The following is a 17,023-nucleotide window of genomic DNA, read 5'->3' on the forward strand; positions in this document are numbered from 1 at the left end:
ACTGAGGCTTCACTCTGGCTTTTGTAACTCTGTCTGCATCTCATGGGCCACTGCATGGCCACTGGCACACTTAAGGGTCTACTGAACTGGCCTGTGGTTGCACCTTATGGGAGGCCATCAGTGCCTAGTTCTGCTTCAGCTCCACTGTGACTCCTCCCATCTGCTCTTATGGGCAGTCTGTTTCGAGCACTGATGGAGGATGCCAAGGCAGGTCACTTGTCTTGCTCACTTCCTTGAGGAGAATCCCAGGGTTTCCTCTAGCTGGGCCTGGCAGCTTTGCAGCTGGATCCTGTGTGGGGTTGGCTGATTTGCAGAGAGCTGAAGCCCACAGTTCTGTTGCTGTTTGGCACCAACTCATTCCTTGGCCAGAGACAGAACTTATCAAGAAAATGTATTATGATAGTAATAAGAATAAACCAAAAAAAACCCAAACCCATTGCCATTAAGTTAATTCCAACTCAAAATGAGCCTATAGGACAGAGTTGAACTGCCCCCATAGAGTTTCCAAGGCTGTAGATCTTTAGGAAAACAGACTGCTACATCTTTCTCCCACAGAGCAGCTGGTGGGTTCAAACTGCTGACCTTTTGGTTAGTAGCTGAGTGCTTAACCACTGTGCTACTAGGGCTCCTAGTAATAAGAATAATACCCTATAATTCATGTGTAGGGGCATACTATTTTCAAAGCATTTTCCTGTATACATATTACACACCTCACACAAGCCCTATAAGGCAAGGGGTATTATCTTTGGATGAGGACACAAGATCAGAGAGGTAGTGTGGTTTGCCCAAAGTCTCACAGCTGGGAAATACTGAAGAGGTATTTTTCCATAGTGATACCACCTTGGAAACCCAAGGAGGGGTCACTATGAGTTGGATCTGACTCCACAGCAGTGAGTTTGGTTTGGTTTTTTGGTTATGAGCTAACTCTACTCATAGCTGTGGGGAATGGACTACTCTGTCATTGGCATTCCTTGATCTGTGGAAGGGATGTTCCCTATTTTGTGCCTACCTGGGAACTGAAGGTGGTGGTGCTTCTCATCTCACCCCTTGGCTGCCCTGGGCTCAGGAAGATGTGGAAGGACAGAGACAATTTCCCACTGGCAGTCCCTGGTGCTATCTGCTCTCTTGCTGGGAGAAGACATAGCTGCCTTTGGAACATCTCTCAGGGTCCTGAAGTATTCTGGAAGCTGAAGCCCATTTCAATTACCAAAAAAAAAAAAAAAAAAAAAAACCACAAACTTATTGAAGTGTCAGCCATGTGCTGGGACTAGTCTAGTGCCAGTGACTGTTCTAGGCAGTGGGGGTGTTGTTGTTGTTAGGTGCTGTTGAGTATAGCAGTGAACAAAACAACCCAAAATCTCTGTCTACATGGAGATTCTATTTGAGTAGGGAAGGCATGTAATACACAAGATGAATAAGTAAATTATTTTGTATAATTTTAAGGGCCAAGGAGAAAAAGTGAAGCTGAGAAGGGTGACACGGAATGTTGATCAGTGCGGGGTGGGTGAATTTTAGGGAGGATGGCCAGGACAAGCCTAGTTGAGAATGTGACTGTTGAGCATATGTGAATTTAGGAGGTCGGGAGACTTTGCCATCACTTAATCATGTTTTGCAGACTTCCACCCTCCCCCAAAGCCCCAGGAAGACCCCTACTGCCTAGAGGATGTACCTCCCAACCTGGGCTACTTGGTCCACATGCAGGGGGGCATCCTTTTCGTGTATGATAACAAGAAGATGCTGGAACGCCAGGAGCCCCACAGCCTGCCCTATCCTGACCTGGAGACCTACACAGTGGACATGAGCCACATCCTGGCTCTCATCACTGATGGCCCCACGTAAGCCAGCTTTCTGAGTTTGCCTCTCTTTGAATGGGTGCTAGCTGTTGGAAGGTGCTGGAAAAGGCCAAGTAGGCCACCCCTCTGCTCTGGCCTTTCTTGAACTTAAACCATCCCAGAAGGAATGGTATCCCTGTTCCCCAGTGCTTTGTGGGTTTCTGCGACAATTTTCTTTCACTATCTCTCCCTGGAGGAGCTCTGGTGGCACAGTGGTTAAAGCACTAACCAAAAAGGTTGATGGTTTGAACCCACCAGCTGCTCTATGGGAGAAAGATGAGGCAGTCTGCTTTCATGAAGATTACAAGCCTTGGAAACCTTATGGGGCAGTTCTACTCTGTCCTGTAGGGTTGCTATAAGTCGGAATCAACTCAGTGGCAGTGGGTTGGGTTTGGTATCTCTCCCCACCGCTGCTGGGCGGCCTGCTATTTTTCATCAACTTGCTATCTTTTTCAGCATGGGGAACAGTGGGAGGGAAGGTCGGAGGAGCTGGCACATTTGTAGAGTTGGTACTACCTGTCTGTTTTGCACACATAAGTGTACAGCTTATGATTGCTGGTGACCCCTGTGTACCTTAAAATAGTAGGCACCCAAGCAGGGCAGTAGCCTTGCAGAGAGTAACCAACCCAGGGCACTAATGTGGATGATGGAAGAGTGATGAAGACTGTTGCTTCTTGTGTTGGGTTTTCCATGTTTCTGGAGGGGAGACTGGCAGGGAGACTGGGGACTTTGTGCCATGCCCCCCATATTGCTTAGTGAGTGTGGCTTGAGATAACCTGGCAGGCAATTGCTTTCCTGAATTTGGCCCCTCCCTTTCTTGGTGAGCACTGAAGCTAGTCAGCAGTGGAGGTTCAGCATGCCCTGACCCTGAGAGCCCCAGCAGAGGGGAGGGGCTGTGGGAAAGGAGAGGAGTCCCTGAGTGGTGCAATGGTTAATGCGCTCAGCTGCTAACTGAAAGGTTGGTAGTTTGAGTCCACCCAGAGACACCTCAGAAGAGAGACCTCGCAACCTACTGAAAAGTAAGCCACTGAACACCGTGTGGAGCACAGTTCTACTCTGACACACAGGGGGCCACCGTGAGCAGGTACTGTCTCCACAGCAACTGGTACCTGGGAGGGGGAAGGAACGTCTTTCTTGCTCCTGCCTTTTGGACTTAGCTTGGAATGGGTGCAGCGCCAGTCCCCAAGGGAGGCAGAGTGGGCTCTCAGGTGAACTGGGCATCTGGCTCTTGATCCTCACTGATTTCAAAGCAGAACTAAGATCTGGTGGAGGATGGACCAGTTCTTAGCCAATGTGAGGAGGAACTTTCAGGGAAAGCCTTGGGAAACAGGGGAAGATGGAGGGAACTGGCTATTCTAAGAGGTGTCTGAGCAGTGGCTGTCCTGCTTGGGAAATTGTTGAAGAGAGTCCTGCCTGGAGATAGAGACTGGTGAAATGACCTTTAAAGTCCCTTCCAACTCTGAACTCTCTGGCGTTCCTGTCTTGGCAGATAGGTGCACTGTTTACAGAGTTAGCAGCCACTTTTTATAATAAAAGCCCAGGTCATTGAATGGGAAGGGAGCAGCTGTTTGTTTGAGGGGCACAGGGATAATGTGAATTGTGGTTGCAGGTTCCCTGTGGTGTGGGTATGGGGATGTGTCTGGGCACCTGGGAAGTGAGCTGCAATTAGTGAGCACCTTCACCCCTAGGAAAACCTCATTCCTGCCCTTGAGTTCCTGAGAATTTGGGGCCATCAACTCTTACAGAGAGTTCAGTAACAGTAACAAACATCCCTACACTCCTAATCTGCCTGATGCAAAACATCCTCCTCTAATCCAAGTTAAGAGCTCCTTAGGTCTTGGGATTTGAGAGGTGGCCATTTGTCAGGAGCAAGGTACCCCTTTGCTCCAAGATGGGCCATTCTTGCTTTATAGTTTGACTGTATTACTGATCTGGGCAGAACTTAAAACTCCTTTCAAAGAATTGAAGGTGGTCGAGGCTAGGTGGGATCACTGGATGGTGAAGATGGTTAATATGCTTGGTTGCTAACTCAAAGATTAGATGTTTGAATTTACCCAGAGGCTCCTCCAAAGAAAGGCCTGGAGATCTACTTCTGAAAAACCAGCCATTGAGAGCTGTACGGACCGCAGTTCTCCTCTGACACGCATGAGGTCACTATGAGTTGGGATTGACTCAACAGTAACTGGTTGTTTTTGAGGGTAGATAGGAGGAAAGAAGGAAGGAGGAGGAAGGAGAGAGACTCACTGAACATTCTTTATGCCTAGAGTAGGTCCTTTCACACATAAACTAATTTAACCCTCATTTCAACCTTGGGCGTTACCATCTCCATGTTTCTTCATGGGAAGCCTAAGCACATAAAGCTAGAAGCAGCACCTGTATCAGGTTCCAAAGTCTGCTCTCTACTGCCTGTATTTACCTATTTTTAGAGCACTTACCCATTTTATAGAGCGCTCAGATGTGGTTAAACAGTCAGCTGAGTCTGTAGAAAGCTGTAGGATAAGAAACTTCCTTATCCCTCCCTGGCCCCATGCTGCCTGAGCCCTGGTCCTTCCACCACAGGGTCTGTGGCTGCAGACACTGGAAGTCTCCAAACTGGAGAGCCTGATTGCAACTTTTCCTCACCTGTGGTTTCTCCCCCTCCCCTAACCTGCAGGAAAACATATTGCCACCGGCGACTGAACTTTTTGGAATCCAAGTTCAGCCTTCACGAGATGTTAAATGAAATGTCCGAATTCAAAGAGTTGAAGAGTAATCCCCACCGAGACTTCTATAACGTGAGAAAGGTGCGTTAGTGGGCTAGGGTTCAGAGCCAGCTCTGCTAGGCCCACTCCCAGGCCTCTGGGATGTGGTGAGCCCCTCTGGGGCTAGTCCCCTGAGTGAGATCAGGCCCTTAGCTAAGGGAGGCGCCATGCATTGTGCAGAGGGAAGGCTTGGAGAGATGCAGGTCTTTGCCTCAGGCAGTGGCTCAGACAGTGCTTGGTAGATCACTCTAAAGGGAAACATTTGTCCTTGTTGAGACTCTGTTAGTATGTGCCTTCTTCCTTGGGACATAGGGCATGGACTGTTAATTGGTCATGAATGTTGAGGCCAGGCTACTCTTAAGGTAGGGGGTATATTTTGAATTCATCATGTTTACTTTGACCTTGAGGCTTATAGTTTAGCTTCCTTAAGGATCTGATGTGCTCTTATCTTTGCCCCTCTTGGCCTGGGCTCCTGGCACCCTCAACCTATAGGGGCAGGTATGTATGTTAAATGAATGTGGCCTCTGGCTCTTCTGTTTTCTTCCATATGCCGGGATCAGTGCTAAGCACTGGCATTTGATGGTGAACAAGAGTCAGTTTCTGTCTGCCAGAAGATCCTAGTCTATTACTATTAGTGTGATAAGTGGTGTGATATGGGTGGCTTCCAGGAGGAGGTCAGACTGAGTTGACTTGAAGAGTGAGTAACAGGCAGAGGGTGGGGTAGGGATATGGAAGTGATGGCATTCTATTGTTGTTGATGTGTGCTGTTGAGTTGCCCCCAACTCAACCAACTCATAGCGACCCCTCCTTGGGTTTCCTTGGGTTTCCGAGGCAGTGTCACTACGAAAGTAGATTGCCCAACCTTCCTTCTGAGGAGTGGCTGGTGGGCTTGAACTGCCAGCCTTCTGGTTAGCAGTCAAATGCCTTAGGCACTAAGCTACCAGAGCTCCTAGGCAGAGGGAATAGCATATGTGAATATCAGGAGGGAGAGGGTGGGGCTGGGAGAGATTATAGTGGTACTTTGATAAGTCTGCAAGCAATGCAGTGTGGCTGGAGCTTAGAGTGGGGGAAGGAGAGGGTGTTGGCTTTTGGGGGAGTAAGGCTACAGAGGTGTGTGGAGGTTCTGGGTCATGCAAGGGCCCACAGTTTTCTCAGAGAAGCAGGGGGTGGGCTGAGGTATGATAGTGAGCTGGGGAGAAGATGATGGGGGAAGAGTGGGGATTAATTCTGTCTGGAGTTGAGTCACAGTGGGGTTGTCATCTTTATAGGGGCCTCTGTCCCAACTGGGACTCTTGAGGACCACCCTAGGGTCAGCTTTTGGTAAGGGAAGGTGAAATAGTGGAGGATATGGGCCCTCTGGGAAAGCCTAGCTCAGGGCTTCCTGACCTCCTGGCTGGCTGGGAGCGAGCAGGCAGCATCCTAGAAGGAAGCCACCTTCAGGTGCCCTATCCTCCGTTGAATGCCATGGGGTCTAAAGGGGACTCCCATTTGGGTGGGATCAAGAGTTTTAAGAAATGAGTTTGGCTTCAGTTTATGGATTATGAGAGGCCTGGGGAAGTATCTTGGAATTTCTAGGTAGATACCACCTCCTGAACACCCTGGCATTTTAATCTCCAAGCACTATTTGCTCACTTCTCTGTGAGCCTTAGGTGTTCAATCAGGTGGGTGCCTCAGTCACTATGCAGTCTCATCTCAGCCCTGCCCAGAATGGGACCCACATGTCCAGCACATGCCCAAGGAAAGTCCTCTGCCTGCCTTGTGCAGCCCTGCCCCTCTCATATGGATGGCATGTGGCTGACTGCTTCCTGCCACCCCGGGGTGGAGCTGTCCTCTCTTACTGTACTGACTCTGATTCCCACATCACATCTGTTAGCTTCTGAGGTGGGACCCCAGCAGGTGTGCTTGGACCAAGCATCTGCTTACTGTCTAGTTTGTGGCAGAGAATCCTGACGTGGGATTCTGATGCCTCATGCTGTTTCTTCTTGGGTTTCCTGTAGCTCTGGGGGTAAATGTATTCTATACAGAGATGGCCTAGATGCATGTGCTGTGACCTGAATATACTGGCACCTCCATCAGTTTACAAAAATGGTCCTGGGTCTGCTCTGAGCCAGTCCTGTGTCTGCTTTTCCTGAGTAAGGATGAGGCCTGCCTCCTGGGCTGGCAGCTTCACTTACCTTCAAAGCCTGTACTGTGGTAGGAGAACTGGCTTCCTGAAATCCAGGATGGGCTGGAAGGGCTGCCTCCATATGTCCAAGGTGGCTGCTAGTGTCACTTGGGCAGGCCAGTTCTGTGTGTGAGGGCAGGAGCTATGGTATGGCCACGGGTCCGTGTGACTGATGTTTTTTGAATTACCCACATCATCATAGCAGGTGATGGGTTATGACACCTTGAGGTCTAACCAGCATGACTGTGTCAATGAGACACTAGTTTTGTGACCCGAACTAAGAACAAGGACTGGGCATATTTGCTGCTTGGGCCTGGGTAAGAGTAGACATTTCCCACTTTGCTTTAAGCAAATAGGTTTCATATTCTGTGCCCAATATCATCGACTGGGAGTGGCTCCCTGAGGCTACTCCTGAAGCTTAGTGAAAAGAGCACTGTAATTGATTATTGATTTCTGCCATGGATATGGATATGGTCAGCAATGGCTCAGGTGCCAGGCATTGGCCATCGTTGTTTGGAAACTCTACCGCGTGTTTAGACCTGGATCTTAAGTGAAAGCAGGGAATTAACTTAGATCTTTTGGTAATTTGAAAACATTGACATCCAATGATAGCCTCTTTCACTTCTTCCTAAAATAGTCACCTTTGGGATTCTGAACTTTGGACTGGATGCTTCCTGGATTTTCCAGTTGCTTTTGTCCTTGAGCTTGTGTCTCATGGAGCTAAGGACAGGCTGAACCCACAGTGTTATTTCATTGGTAAGCTGGAAGACAGAACCAGAGGCCTAGAATTTACTGAGTCATGCTGAGGTAGTTGACCAAAGCTGTGTCCAGCTGGACTAAGCCAGGCTGACCTTCTCTTGGATGTCCCTCCTGAGTCTAGCCCTGTACCTGAGGTGCCTGAGCCTTGGATGGTTTGGGTGATGTTTTTGTTTTTGATGCTTTGAATTGTTTCATTTATCTCATGTCTAGTGATCTGTCTTTCTGGTAGGAGTGACAGGATAAACGGCAGGAAGAGCCCTGATGAGTGAGTGATGTAGCCAATGGCATGAGCTGTAGATCAGATGTCTGGTTTGGCATGATTTAGAGATGCTCCATCAGCGATCAACAGCATTCCCTGGCCTGAGGTCAGCCTGCCTCCTCACTCCTGCCCTGGCAGAGTACACAGTTGGCTTCAGCAATTACTAGAGTGCAATGTGGTGGCTGGCAGTAACTTGGCCTGTAAGTCCTGTCACCCTCACTGGAGCGCTCTTTTAGGATCCTCAGGCTTGTGGATGGGAAGTCAAATGCTCACTTCAAGTCAGCTCTCAGCTTAGTCAGGGCTCCATTTCTCCAGGGTTAGTGGCTGAAGGGAGTATGGGGGACATTCAAGCAACTAGAAAAAGTCCTGGGGGTGGAGCTCAGTGAAAAAGGGGAGAGTGGGGATGAGGGATATGGAGATATGGGTAGGGACCAAGTCATATCAGTAGGGCCCTCCTCTTAAGATTAAGTATTTCATATCTTGGTAAAGTTGTATTTTAAAAAAATTCATTCTAGTTTTGTGTGGAGAGTGGATTGAACCAGAGCAAGAGAAAAAAGTGGCAAGTTTGGAGTTCATTGTGATAATTCAGGAGTGAGAGGTGAAAACTTCAACTCTTGTGGCAGCAGTGAGGTTAGAGAACATTGTATGGATTTGAGATCTATTTGGAAGGTAGAATTGATTGGACTGACTGAGTGCTGGGGAAGGGAACAGGGGAAGGCCAAAGATGACTTCCAGATTTCCAGCTTGAACAGCTATATGCAAGACACACCATTTCCTGAGATAAGGAAACGTGGGAGACTATCAGGTTGGGGCTAGGGCCAGAGATGGAGTCAACTTTTGAAATATTAAACTTGACTTACCTTTGAGTTACTCAAGTGGAGATGTCAAGTAGGTAGTTGTGTGTATAATTCTGGAGCTTTTGATTGCCAATATAAATGTAGGAGCTGTTGACATAAAGAGGGTAACTAAAGGCCTGAAATAGATCAGATATCTCTGAGGAGAGTGTATAGTGAGAGAATTAAGAGGACCCAGGACCAGGCCTGAAGGAATTTCAAAACTGAGAGATCTGGTTTCACGATGAGTCTACTGAAGAATCTGAAAAGGAGAAGTCAGAAAGGCAGGACAACTTGGTGTCACAGGAACAAGGAAGATGTAGAAGACTGAGAAATCCCACAAGATATTGTGAGACCCTGGTGAACCTTTTTTCCTTTTTAAATTAGAGTGTAAGTTTACAGAACAAATTGGTTTTCCATTCAACAATCATACACATTTTATTTCATGACATTGATCGCAGTCCCAACACAATAGCACTCTTCCCACTTCCTCCCTGTGTTTACCATATCCATCTGTCCTTTCCTATCTATTCCTGCCTTCTGGCCTTTATCCCTGGGCAGATACTGCCCTTTTGATCTCATATGGTTGATAATTCAAAGGAGTGCCTACCTCCCTGGTGTTTATTTTTCACCCCATAGTCCTGTCTATTGTTTGTCTGAAAGCCCAGCCATAGGGGTGAGTTCAGTTCCAGGCTTGAAGGGTGACTAAGGCCTATATAGTATGGGAAAAGTTCCCTGTGCATTTCTGCTTTTAGGATTTGTTCTAAGCTATTTGGCTTTGGGCCCCACATCTGGCTTAGAGTCAGTAGAGCAGCTGTTCTTTGGGTTTGGGTGCTCTAAGGTTTAGATGAGGTGTAACCTTCTGTGGTAGTTATGTTTGTGTGTCAACTTGGCTGGGCCTGGTTGAGTGGCTGGGCAGCTGGTGGTAGTTATTCCCCATGATGAGACTGGCAATCAACTCCATGGTGGACTCTACCATAAATAGCTGAGTAGCTGCCTTTGGGTATGTGGTCTGCTTCCTGTATTTAAGGAGAAGCCTTGGGAATGGTCTCTAGCCTTTGGCACGCTTGGACCCTGCATGTAGCCGTGTTGTTGCTCAGTAGCCTGCTATGCTCTGCCAACCTTGGGCCTTACAATGGACTTAAGTTAATGGCCTGCTGTGTGGTTTGGTAACATTGGGACTGTACCTTTTTACTTGTCAACCTTGGGGCTTCTCAGCCTCAACAGCTAACAGCCATCTGAGTGAGGAAACACCTCTAGCTCCACTGGGCCAGGAGCAGGAGACAGAGCTGGACCCCAAGGTTGAGGGGCTTTCACCCAGCTCCTAGAGCCTGGCACTTGAACTTTGACTTAAAGCCTCCAGATTGTAAAAATAAACTCCTGTTTGTTAAAGCCATCCCATTTGTGGTATATTTCTTGTCAAAGTGGCACTAGGTAACCAGAACACCTTCCAAGCCAAGGAAGTGTGTGGTGGTGGCTGGTCTCTGATGCCTTCCTTGCTTTGGGAATGCTCTGGGGGTTCCAAGAGAGATCAATGTGAAGAGTAGGATTTTGTGGAGCATTTGGTGGGGGCTTAGGGTATTAGGAAGATGTGGACATCACTGGAATGACTGGAAACGACCATACATATTCATTTGTTCATTCATCCATCTGTTCAGTCAACTAATACTTTGTATGAGGCTCTGACATTAGCACTGGAGACTTACGTGCATTGGACATTGCTTCTGTCCTTGAGGACCTCCCAGTCTAGTGAAGGAGTAGACAGAAGAATGTTAAAGTGGATCAAGAGGACATATATAGGAATAGGACTTTCTGTGCTAGGCTTCCAGGTTGTTTAAGGGAAAGAACGATCAGTTGTGCTTGAGGGATCAGGATTGGCCTCCAAGTAAAGGAAGTCACAGGAAATTTCCAGGTCGATGAGATTGGTGGGGAGGAACAAGGCATTCCAGGCAGAGGAAGTGCATGGGCAAATGACATGGTGTGGAGTAGTGTGGGGCTGTGAGCACCTGTGAGTTGTTTGTTATGGCTGGAGCACAGGATTGTGCAGGCTAAGGAGCATGGACTTTATCTTGAAGATGATGTGGGCCACTGAAGATCTGTTAATAGAGGGGTGACCAAATTAAATTTACATTTTAGAAAGGCTAGACAGAGGCCAGTTGGGAAGTCTAGCAGGAGGAATGGGGAGGGGTTTAGGCATTGGTGGGGGTTGCTTCCGTGGTCCATAAGGTGCTGAGGCTCTGTGGCTCCACAGTCGGGGTTGGGCATCTTGACTTTTTTTGCTGGAGATGGTGGCCTGGCTCATGGGCCAGTGGGTGCTGTGTTGCAGGTGGACACACATATCCATGCAGCTGCCTGTATGAATCAGAAGCACTTGCTGCGCTTCATTAAGCACACCTACCAGACGGAGCCTGACAGGACTGTAGCCGAGAAGCGGGGCAGGAAGATCACCCTACGGCAGGTGTTCGACAGCCTGCACATGGACCCCTACGACCTCACTGTGGACTCTCTGGATGTCCATGCGGTATGTGCACTGCTACCCAGGGCCTCAGGCCAAGAACAGCCCTTGTTGGGGTCTCAGTCCTCTGGAACGTGGCCACAGTTGTGCTTCAAGTGAGCCTGACTTTGTAAGCAGCTCTGTCTTTTAACTGTGGAGATAGTGAGAGGTGATTTGGCCTGAGAAAATAATAAGGCTGGGGAGCAGCCATGGGGCTGTTATTTATTTATATAAAAAGATGACTTCCATGTGCCTTACTGACTTTCCAAAGTTATTAAAAGACCACATGAGGTAATGTGGGGAAAGGGCTTGACAAAGTCTAGTTAGTAATAGGCAATGCTTTATTATGGATTGCTAAATGATCTAGTATTGCCTGTACACTAAGCCAGCCATGCTCCTAGCACTGTACCTTGGAGCATAAAGCCTCCTGAGCTACCTTCACAGAGGGCCTCACAAAAGGGCTCCATGGCTGACTGAGTGGGGATCATAGTCCTGGCCCTCAAGAATTCCCAAGATGTGTCTAAGGCATTTGACTGCTAACCAGAAGGTTGGCGGTTCTGATCCACCAGCCACTCCTTGGAAGGAAGACTGGGCAATTTACTTCCATAAAGATTTGGTGGTAAGCCTTGGAAACCCAAAGGGGGTCAGAATCGACTCAATGGCAGTGAGTTTGGTTTTCTTGAAATAAATGACATAGAGGACATCTTTATGGTGGCCCACAGGTGTCTGTAAAGGCCCAGAGAAAAGGATGTGTGTGTGAGTACAGAACAATGTGTTGATCTGGCTTGTGATCTCCTCTCTCCAGGGCCGGCAGACTTTCCATCGTTTTGACAAGTTCAACTCCAAGTACAACCCTGTGGGAGCTAGTGAGCTGCGTGACCTCTATTTGAAAACTGAAAACTACCTAGGAGGAGAGTACTTTGCTCGAATGGTCAAGGTGAGTGAGCTGCCAAGCTTTCCTCAGGGGCCAGGGGGCTGGCATATCTGTCAGCATCTGCCTTCAGAGGGTGGGGCCCTGTGTGGCCTGGAGCCCTCCTCTACCCACCATCTAACTCAAGTACAGGCTGAGGTGCCTAGGTGCCCAGTGCTTGCCAAGACTGCCCTTCTCTGGGCTGTGTTGCAGTTGTAGTTGCAGGGAAGAGGAAGGGAAGGATACCCATATCCAGCAGAGCTCACAGCATCCAGGCTGTCTGCCTGTCTGTTCACAGAATAGCTCACCATGGAGAAGCTTCTGATGGTTGGCCTTGCTCTGCAGTGTGACTGGGTGTAGATCCAAGGCCTTCCTCCCCAGGAAGGTATCTCTGCTGAGGCTAAGCAAATGCTCACACAGTAGCCCTGGGATTTAGATAAGGCCTTCCTAGTGCAGGAGCAGGTGGCCAAGGGGGCTGCATGAAGCAGCAGCTGGTGGCAGAGAGCTGGGGTGGGTCTCTCAGTCAGCTGGGATGCTCTTGGGCTGACCCAAGCTCTTGGTGATAGGAGGTGGCCCGGGAGCTGGAGGAGAGCAAGTACCAGTACTCGGAGCCACGGCTCTCTATCTATGGCCGCAGTCCTGAGGAGTGGCTCAACTTGGCCCGCTGGTTCATACAACACAAGGTCTACTCACCCAACATGCGCTGGATCATCCAGGTGCCCCGGATCTAGTAAGTAAGGAGCCATGCTGGCTGCCCTCTGCCTTCTGGGGACGCCAGTCTGTCCAGGACTATTGAGTTTGTATTAGTGAGATTGGGGCCTGTTCTGGCTTAGGCCCCTCATTCCCCAGGGATTCTCCCACAATGAAGAGTGGCTAGCAAAGACGGTTTTGTGACACTTCTTCAAAGAATATTTATGTGCAAAGCCCTGGTGGGAACTACTGCCCTACTTTCTTCTCATTGGAGGAGAGGGGAGGATGGATTGCTCTTTTGGGTGAGGCTTAAGGTATAAAGTGACCTGGTTGGTGGTCTAGGTTGCTGTCCCTTTCTCTGGATCATCACTGTCCTCTCCTGCTGACTGGCCAGTGTGGGGCTCATTGCCCCAGGGCAGGTTGTGGCATGTGGCTTAGGAAAACTGAACTGAGAGGCAGAGTTTGGGTCACTGGAAAATTTGAGGACGCATCTCTCAGAACCTTGTTTAGCCTGAATCCTACCACCTCACTCCCAGAATGGCCTCTGGCTTGAGCAAGCTCTCTGATGGGCGAGTGTGTGTGTGTGTGTGTGTGTTGAGTTTGCAAACCATATCTAATATTGCAGAAATTAGTGGGAGCTGAGGGAGAGAAGGCGTTCAGGGCTCATTTCTAACTCTATTCTAGACATTTAAATGGGGATGCAGGGTGTCTGAGGAAGTGACTGGGGCTGATCACAGACAGGCCAAGGGGACTCTTGAACCTGCCTAATAAACAATTTTTGCTATCCCCCAGTGATATATTTAGGTCAAAGAAGCTGCTGCCAAGCTTTGGGAAGATGCTGGAGAACATCTTCCTGCCCCTTTTTGAGGCCACAATCAACCCTCAGGATCACAGAGAGCTTCACCTTTTCCTCAAATATGTAAGTGTGGTGGTGCCCAGGCAAGTCACCTAGTGTACAGGGAGGGAGAGGATTCTGGGTATCTGTCTGGGTCATTTTCTCATAGTCCCACCCTGGCTTCTCTTTTTATTTTCTGACATCTGTGTGCCCCAGACATGGAGGGTTGCCTCAGGAAACTAAATTCCTAAAATAATGGCGCCTTGCCCAGGGAGGAATGTCCCCTTCTCTTCAGGGCAGCCCCAGGGGAAGAGTGATGGGGCAAGATGTGTCCTGTCCTGGGAAGGAAAGCTATAGGTGAGAGGCTGAAGAGTCAGTTCCTGATCAGATTAGGCTGGGGACACCAGATCAGGAAGCAGCCTTTTTTAAATTGTGGTTTGAATGAATGTTTACAAAGCAAATTAGTTTTCCATTCAACAATTTATACAAATTTTGTTTCCTGACATTGGTTGCAATCCTTTCAATATAACAACACTCTTCCCACTTCCTCCTTGGGTTCCTCATTTCCATTTGTCCTTCTTTCCTTCCCCTTCCTATCTATTGAGCTTTGTTTTGGGGCAGATACTGCCCTTTTGGTCTGTTCTGGTTAACTGTTCTGAGGACTAGCTTCATCATCAGTGTTATTGTGGCGTAGTGCCTACAGCATTTGACTGCTAACCAGAAGGCTATCGGTTCTTGGAAGGAAGACTGGGCAATCTACTTCTGTAGACATACTGCCTCAGAAACCCAAAGAGGGGTCACAGTCGGAACCGACTTGATGACAGTGAGTTTGGTTTTTGGCTTTGGTTGTTTGGTTGAAAGGTGATCGCTGGGTGGCTTCAGTTCTAGAGTCGAGTCTTCTTTAGAAATGCAGACATTTCGACTCCTTTGCTTTTACCATTACAAACAAAAGTCCTTACACCTTGTTTGGTTAAGTTCACTAAGCCCTCGGAAATGTTACTCTTCCATGTGTGGTTAGTTATGGGAGAGGGAGAGAAGGGATGAAGGAGAGACTTAACCAGAAAGAGAGTGAAGGGGCAGTAGCTGGTCATCCTCTGGGTGTCCAGAATAGAGGGGTGCAGATAGTGAGAGGCAAGCTCAGTACCTGGTCCAGGTGATTTCTGGCAGGGAGGAGCCTAGCGGCCTGGGGGGTGAGGGAGAGGTGATTGAGCCAGTGTGTGTGTAGAGGGGCAGGTGCCAAGAAGGAGTTTGAATGAGTGGAGGGACATCATGGAATTTGTTTTAAACAAATCATTCTGGCTATTACGTGGAGAATGGCCTGGAACAAAAGGTAGTTGGAGGTGGGGGGAAGGGCAAGAAGAGAGTCAAGTCAGAGGGCCTGTTCCAGCAATGGAGACAGATGATGGGAGCTTGGACCAGTGGTGAGAGCTCACATCTATCAATTGCTAACTGCCCCACCTAGTGATACACACCATGTCAATTATCCTATCATTATCACTACTCGGTTAATAATAAGCAGAATTATGTGCATGTCATGTGTTAGGTCCATGGAGTATTTCATTTAATCCTCAAACAGGCTCTATGAAGTACTAGCTCCAATTTACACAGTAAGAAATTAAAACAGTGGGGTCACGAGCTAAAAAGTAGCAGAACTGGAATTCATATCCAGGCAGGCTGACTCCAGAGCACGTGCCATTACCCCTAGACAAAACTGCTTTCCAAGGAAGAAAAGTGAGGTGTGTAGTAACTTACCAGCCTGTGGCCCTGAGCAGATGGCAGGGACTCTGTGGGCAGAGCAGGGGTCTTGGCAAGAAGGGGTGGGTGGTAGGATTGACAGGGCAAAGACTGAAGGTGAGGAAGAGGGAAGAGTCTAGGATGCCTCCCAGGGGTTTGGCTTTGTAAGAGAGTGGATGTGGCTGGCACCTTTCAGAGGTCACTGCCACCAGTGGGAGATGAGCAGACTTGGGGAAGAGGAGGAGAGTTGGGGTTTGGACATGTTTGTGTTTGAGGCCTGGGGGAGACCAAGGTGGTGAGGCTCGGCATCAGTTGGATCTAGAGCCCAGGGGAGGGCCTAACCTCATCCTTCTTCCAAAGGTGGAAAAACCAGGACATGGAGACTTCAGGTGAAGTATTGGGTGGTGAGCACAGAGCAGCACTTGAGGCCCTCCTCTGCCCTCCCGACCCATCCAGGGGATGCCTAGAGCCATAGCAGGGACCTGGCCCTTTCCTTTGACAGAAATGACTCTACAATGGGCAAGATTCTGGCCCAGACCCTCATGGTCTTCCTCCTCTGGCCCCTACTGCCTTTATAGGAACAGGCTGAAAGACCTAGCTGGGGTCTGGGAGCACCCCAGTTTGGACCAGTTATGGAGTGAGATTGGACAGTCTTTCTCTCATCTGGTGTTCCTCTTCCCAAAATGCTGTTGTGCCTGAGGAAAAGGAAGCGGATATGTTAGCAAAACTGCCCTGATGTGTTGGCCAAGAGGCTGTGTCCTGTATCTTCTGTAGGTACATTCTTGGTTGAGGCTTGATCTCTAGAATCAACTAGAAGGCTCTGAAAGCCAGCCTGATGACCAGGGTAGGGTCACCCAGGGGCAGAGTTTGGGTGCCAGTTGAGGTGTAACTGCAGTAGAAGGATGGGTTTCCTGAGGCATCTCTAACTCAGCTTATAGGGTAATCCCTGTCTTGGTTACATCATGCTTGTCTAACAGAAAATACCACAAATGAGTAACTTTAACAAACAGGAGTTTGTTCTCTTACAGTTTTGGAGGCTAGAAGTCCAAGTTCAAAGTGCCAGCTCTAGGGCCTGTGTGAAAGCCCCTTGACCTTGGGCTACGTTGAGCTGTTTCTTGCTCCCAGCTCACTGGAACAAGAGGCATCTCTTCACTCAGGCAGCTGCTGGCTGCTGAGGCTTATAAGCCTAAGGTCAACAAATAAAATGGCACAGTCCCAGTATTACCAAACAATATGGCAGGCTACTAGTTCAAGTCCAGAGATAGTGCCAAGAATGGCAGGATATACGGCAGGCAACTAAATGAAGACTGTAGGGTCCAAGCATGCCAAAAAACTGCAGAGACCTTTCTCAAAACTTCTTATATACTGGAAGCAGACCACTTCCCTAAGGCAGCTACTCAGCTGCTCCAGGAGATTCCACGTGGAGTTGATTACCAGTCTCATCATGGGGAATAACTACATCACAACTACTTAAAACACTCAGATTCATAGTCTAGCCAAGTTGACACAACCCCAACTATCACAGTTCCCAATGAGGACATAGGGGCAGGACCTACCTCCTGAGAACCATAGCTTTCCAATGGGCTCTCCTGGAAAGGGCCAAGGCCTGCTTGTGAGGCGTCCAGGCTAGTCTCAGATGGCCATGCCTGGGACATGCCTTAGGGTATTCTCCACCTTCAGGTTTGGTTGTCTCATTTGGGAAGTTCCTTAATTGCTCAACTGTAAAATGACACCAATCCCTCTCTCACAGGGCTGCTCTGAGTCTTTTTTTC

General features: G+C 48.6%; 1 protein-coding gene across 1 annotated transcript in view; it reads left to right on the forward strand.

Annotated features, from left to right (window-relative positions):
* Positions 1 to 17,023, forward strand: part of AMPD3 (adenosine monophosphate deaminase 3) — a 42,545-nt gene that overhangs the window by 16,517 nt on the left and 9,005 nt on the right. The window contains exons 4-9 of the mRNA XM_007955115.2: positions 1,616 to 1,835; positions 4,486 to 4,615; positions 10,915 to 11,109; positions 11,888 to 12,019; positions 12,559 to 12,722; positions 13,475 to 13,601. Of these exons, the coding sequence (XP_007953306.2) occupies positions 1,616 to 1,835; positions 4,486 to 4,615; positions 10,915 to 11,109; positions 11,888 to 12,019; positions 12,559 to 12,722; positions 13,475 to 13,601 (968 nt within the window). The remainder of the gene's footprint in view (positions 1 to 1,615; positions 1,836 to 4,485; positions 4,616 to 10,914; positions 11,110 to 11,887; positions 12,020 to 12,558; positions 12,723 to 13,474; positions 13,602 to 17,023) is intronic.

Source organism: Orycteropus afer, unplaced genomic scaffold (assembly GCF_000298275.1).
Source record: "Orycteropus afer afer isolate SDZICR_OR568_19922 unplaced genomic scaffold, OryAfe1.0 scaffold00014, whole genome shotgun sequence".
Classification (NCBI taxonomy): Eukaryota; Metazoa; Chordata; class Mammalia; order Tubulidentata; family Orycteropodidae; genus Orycteropus; species Orycteropus afer.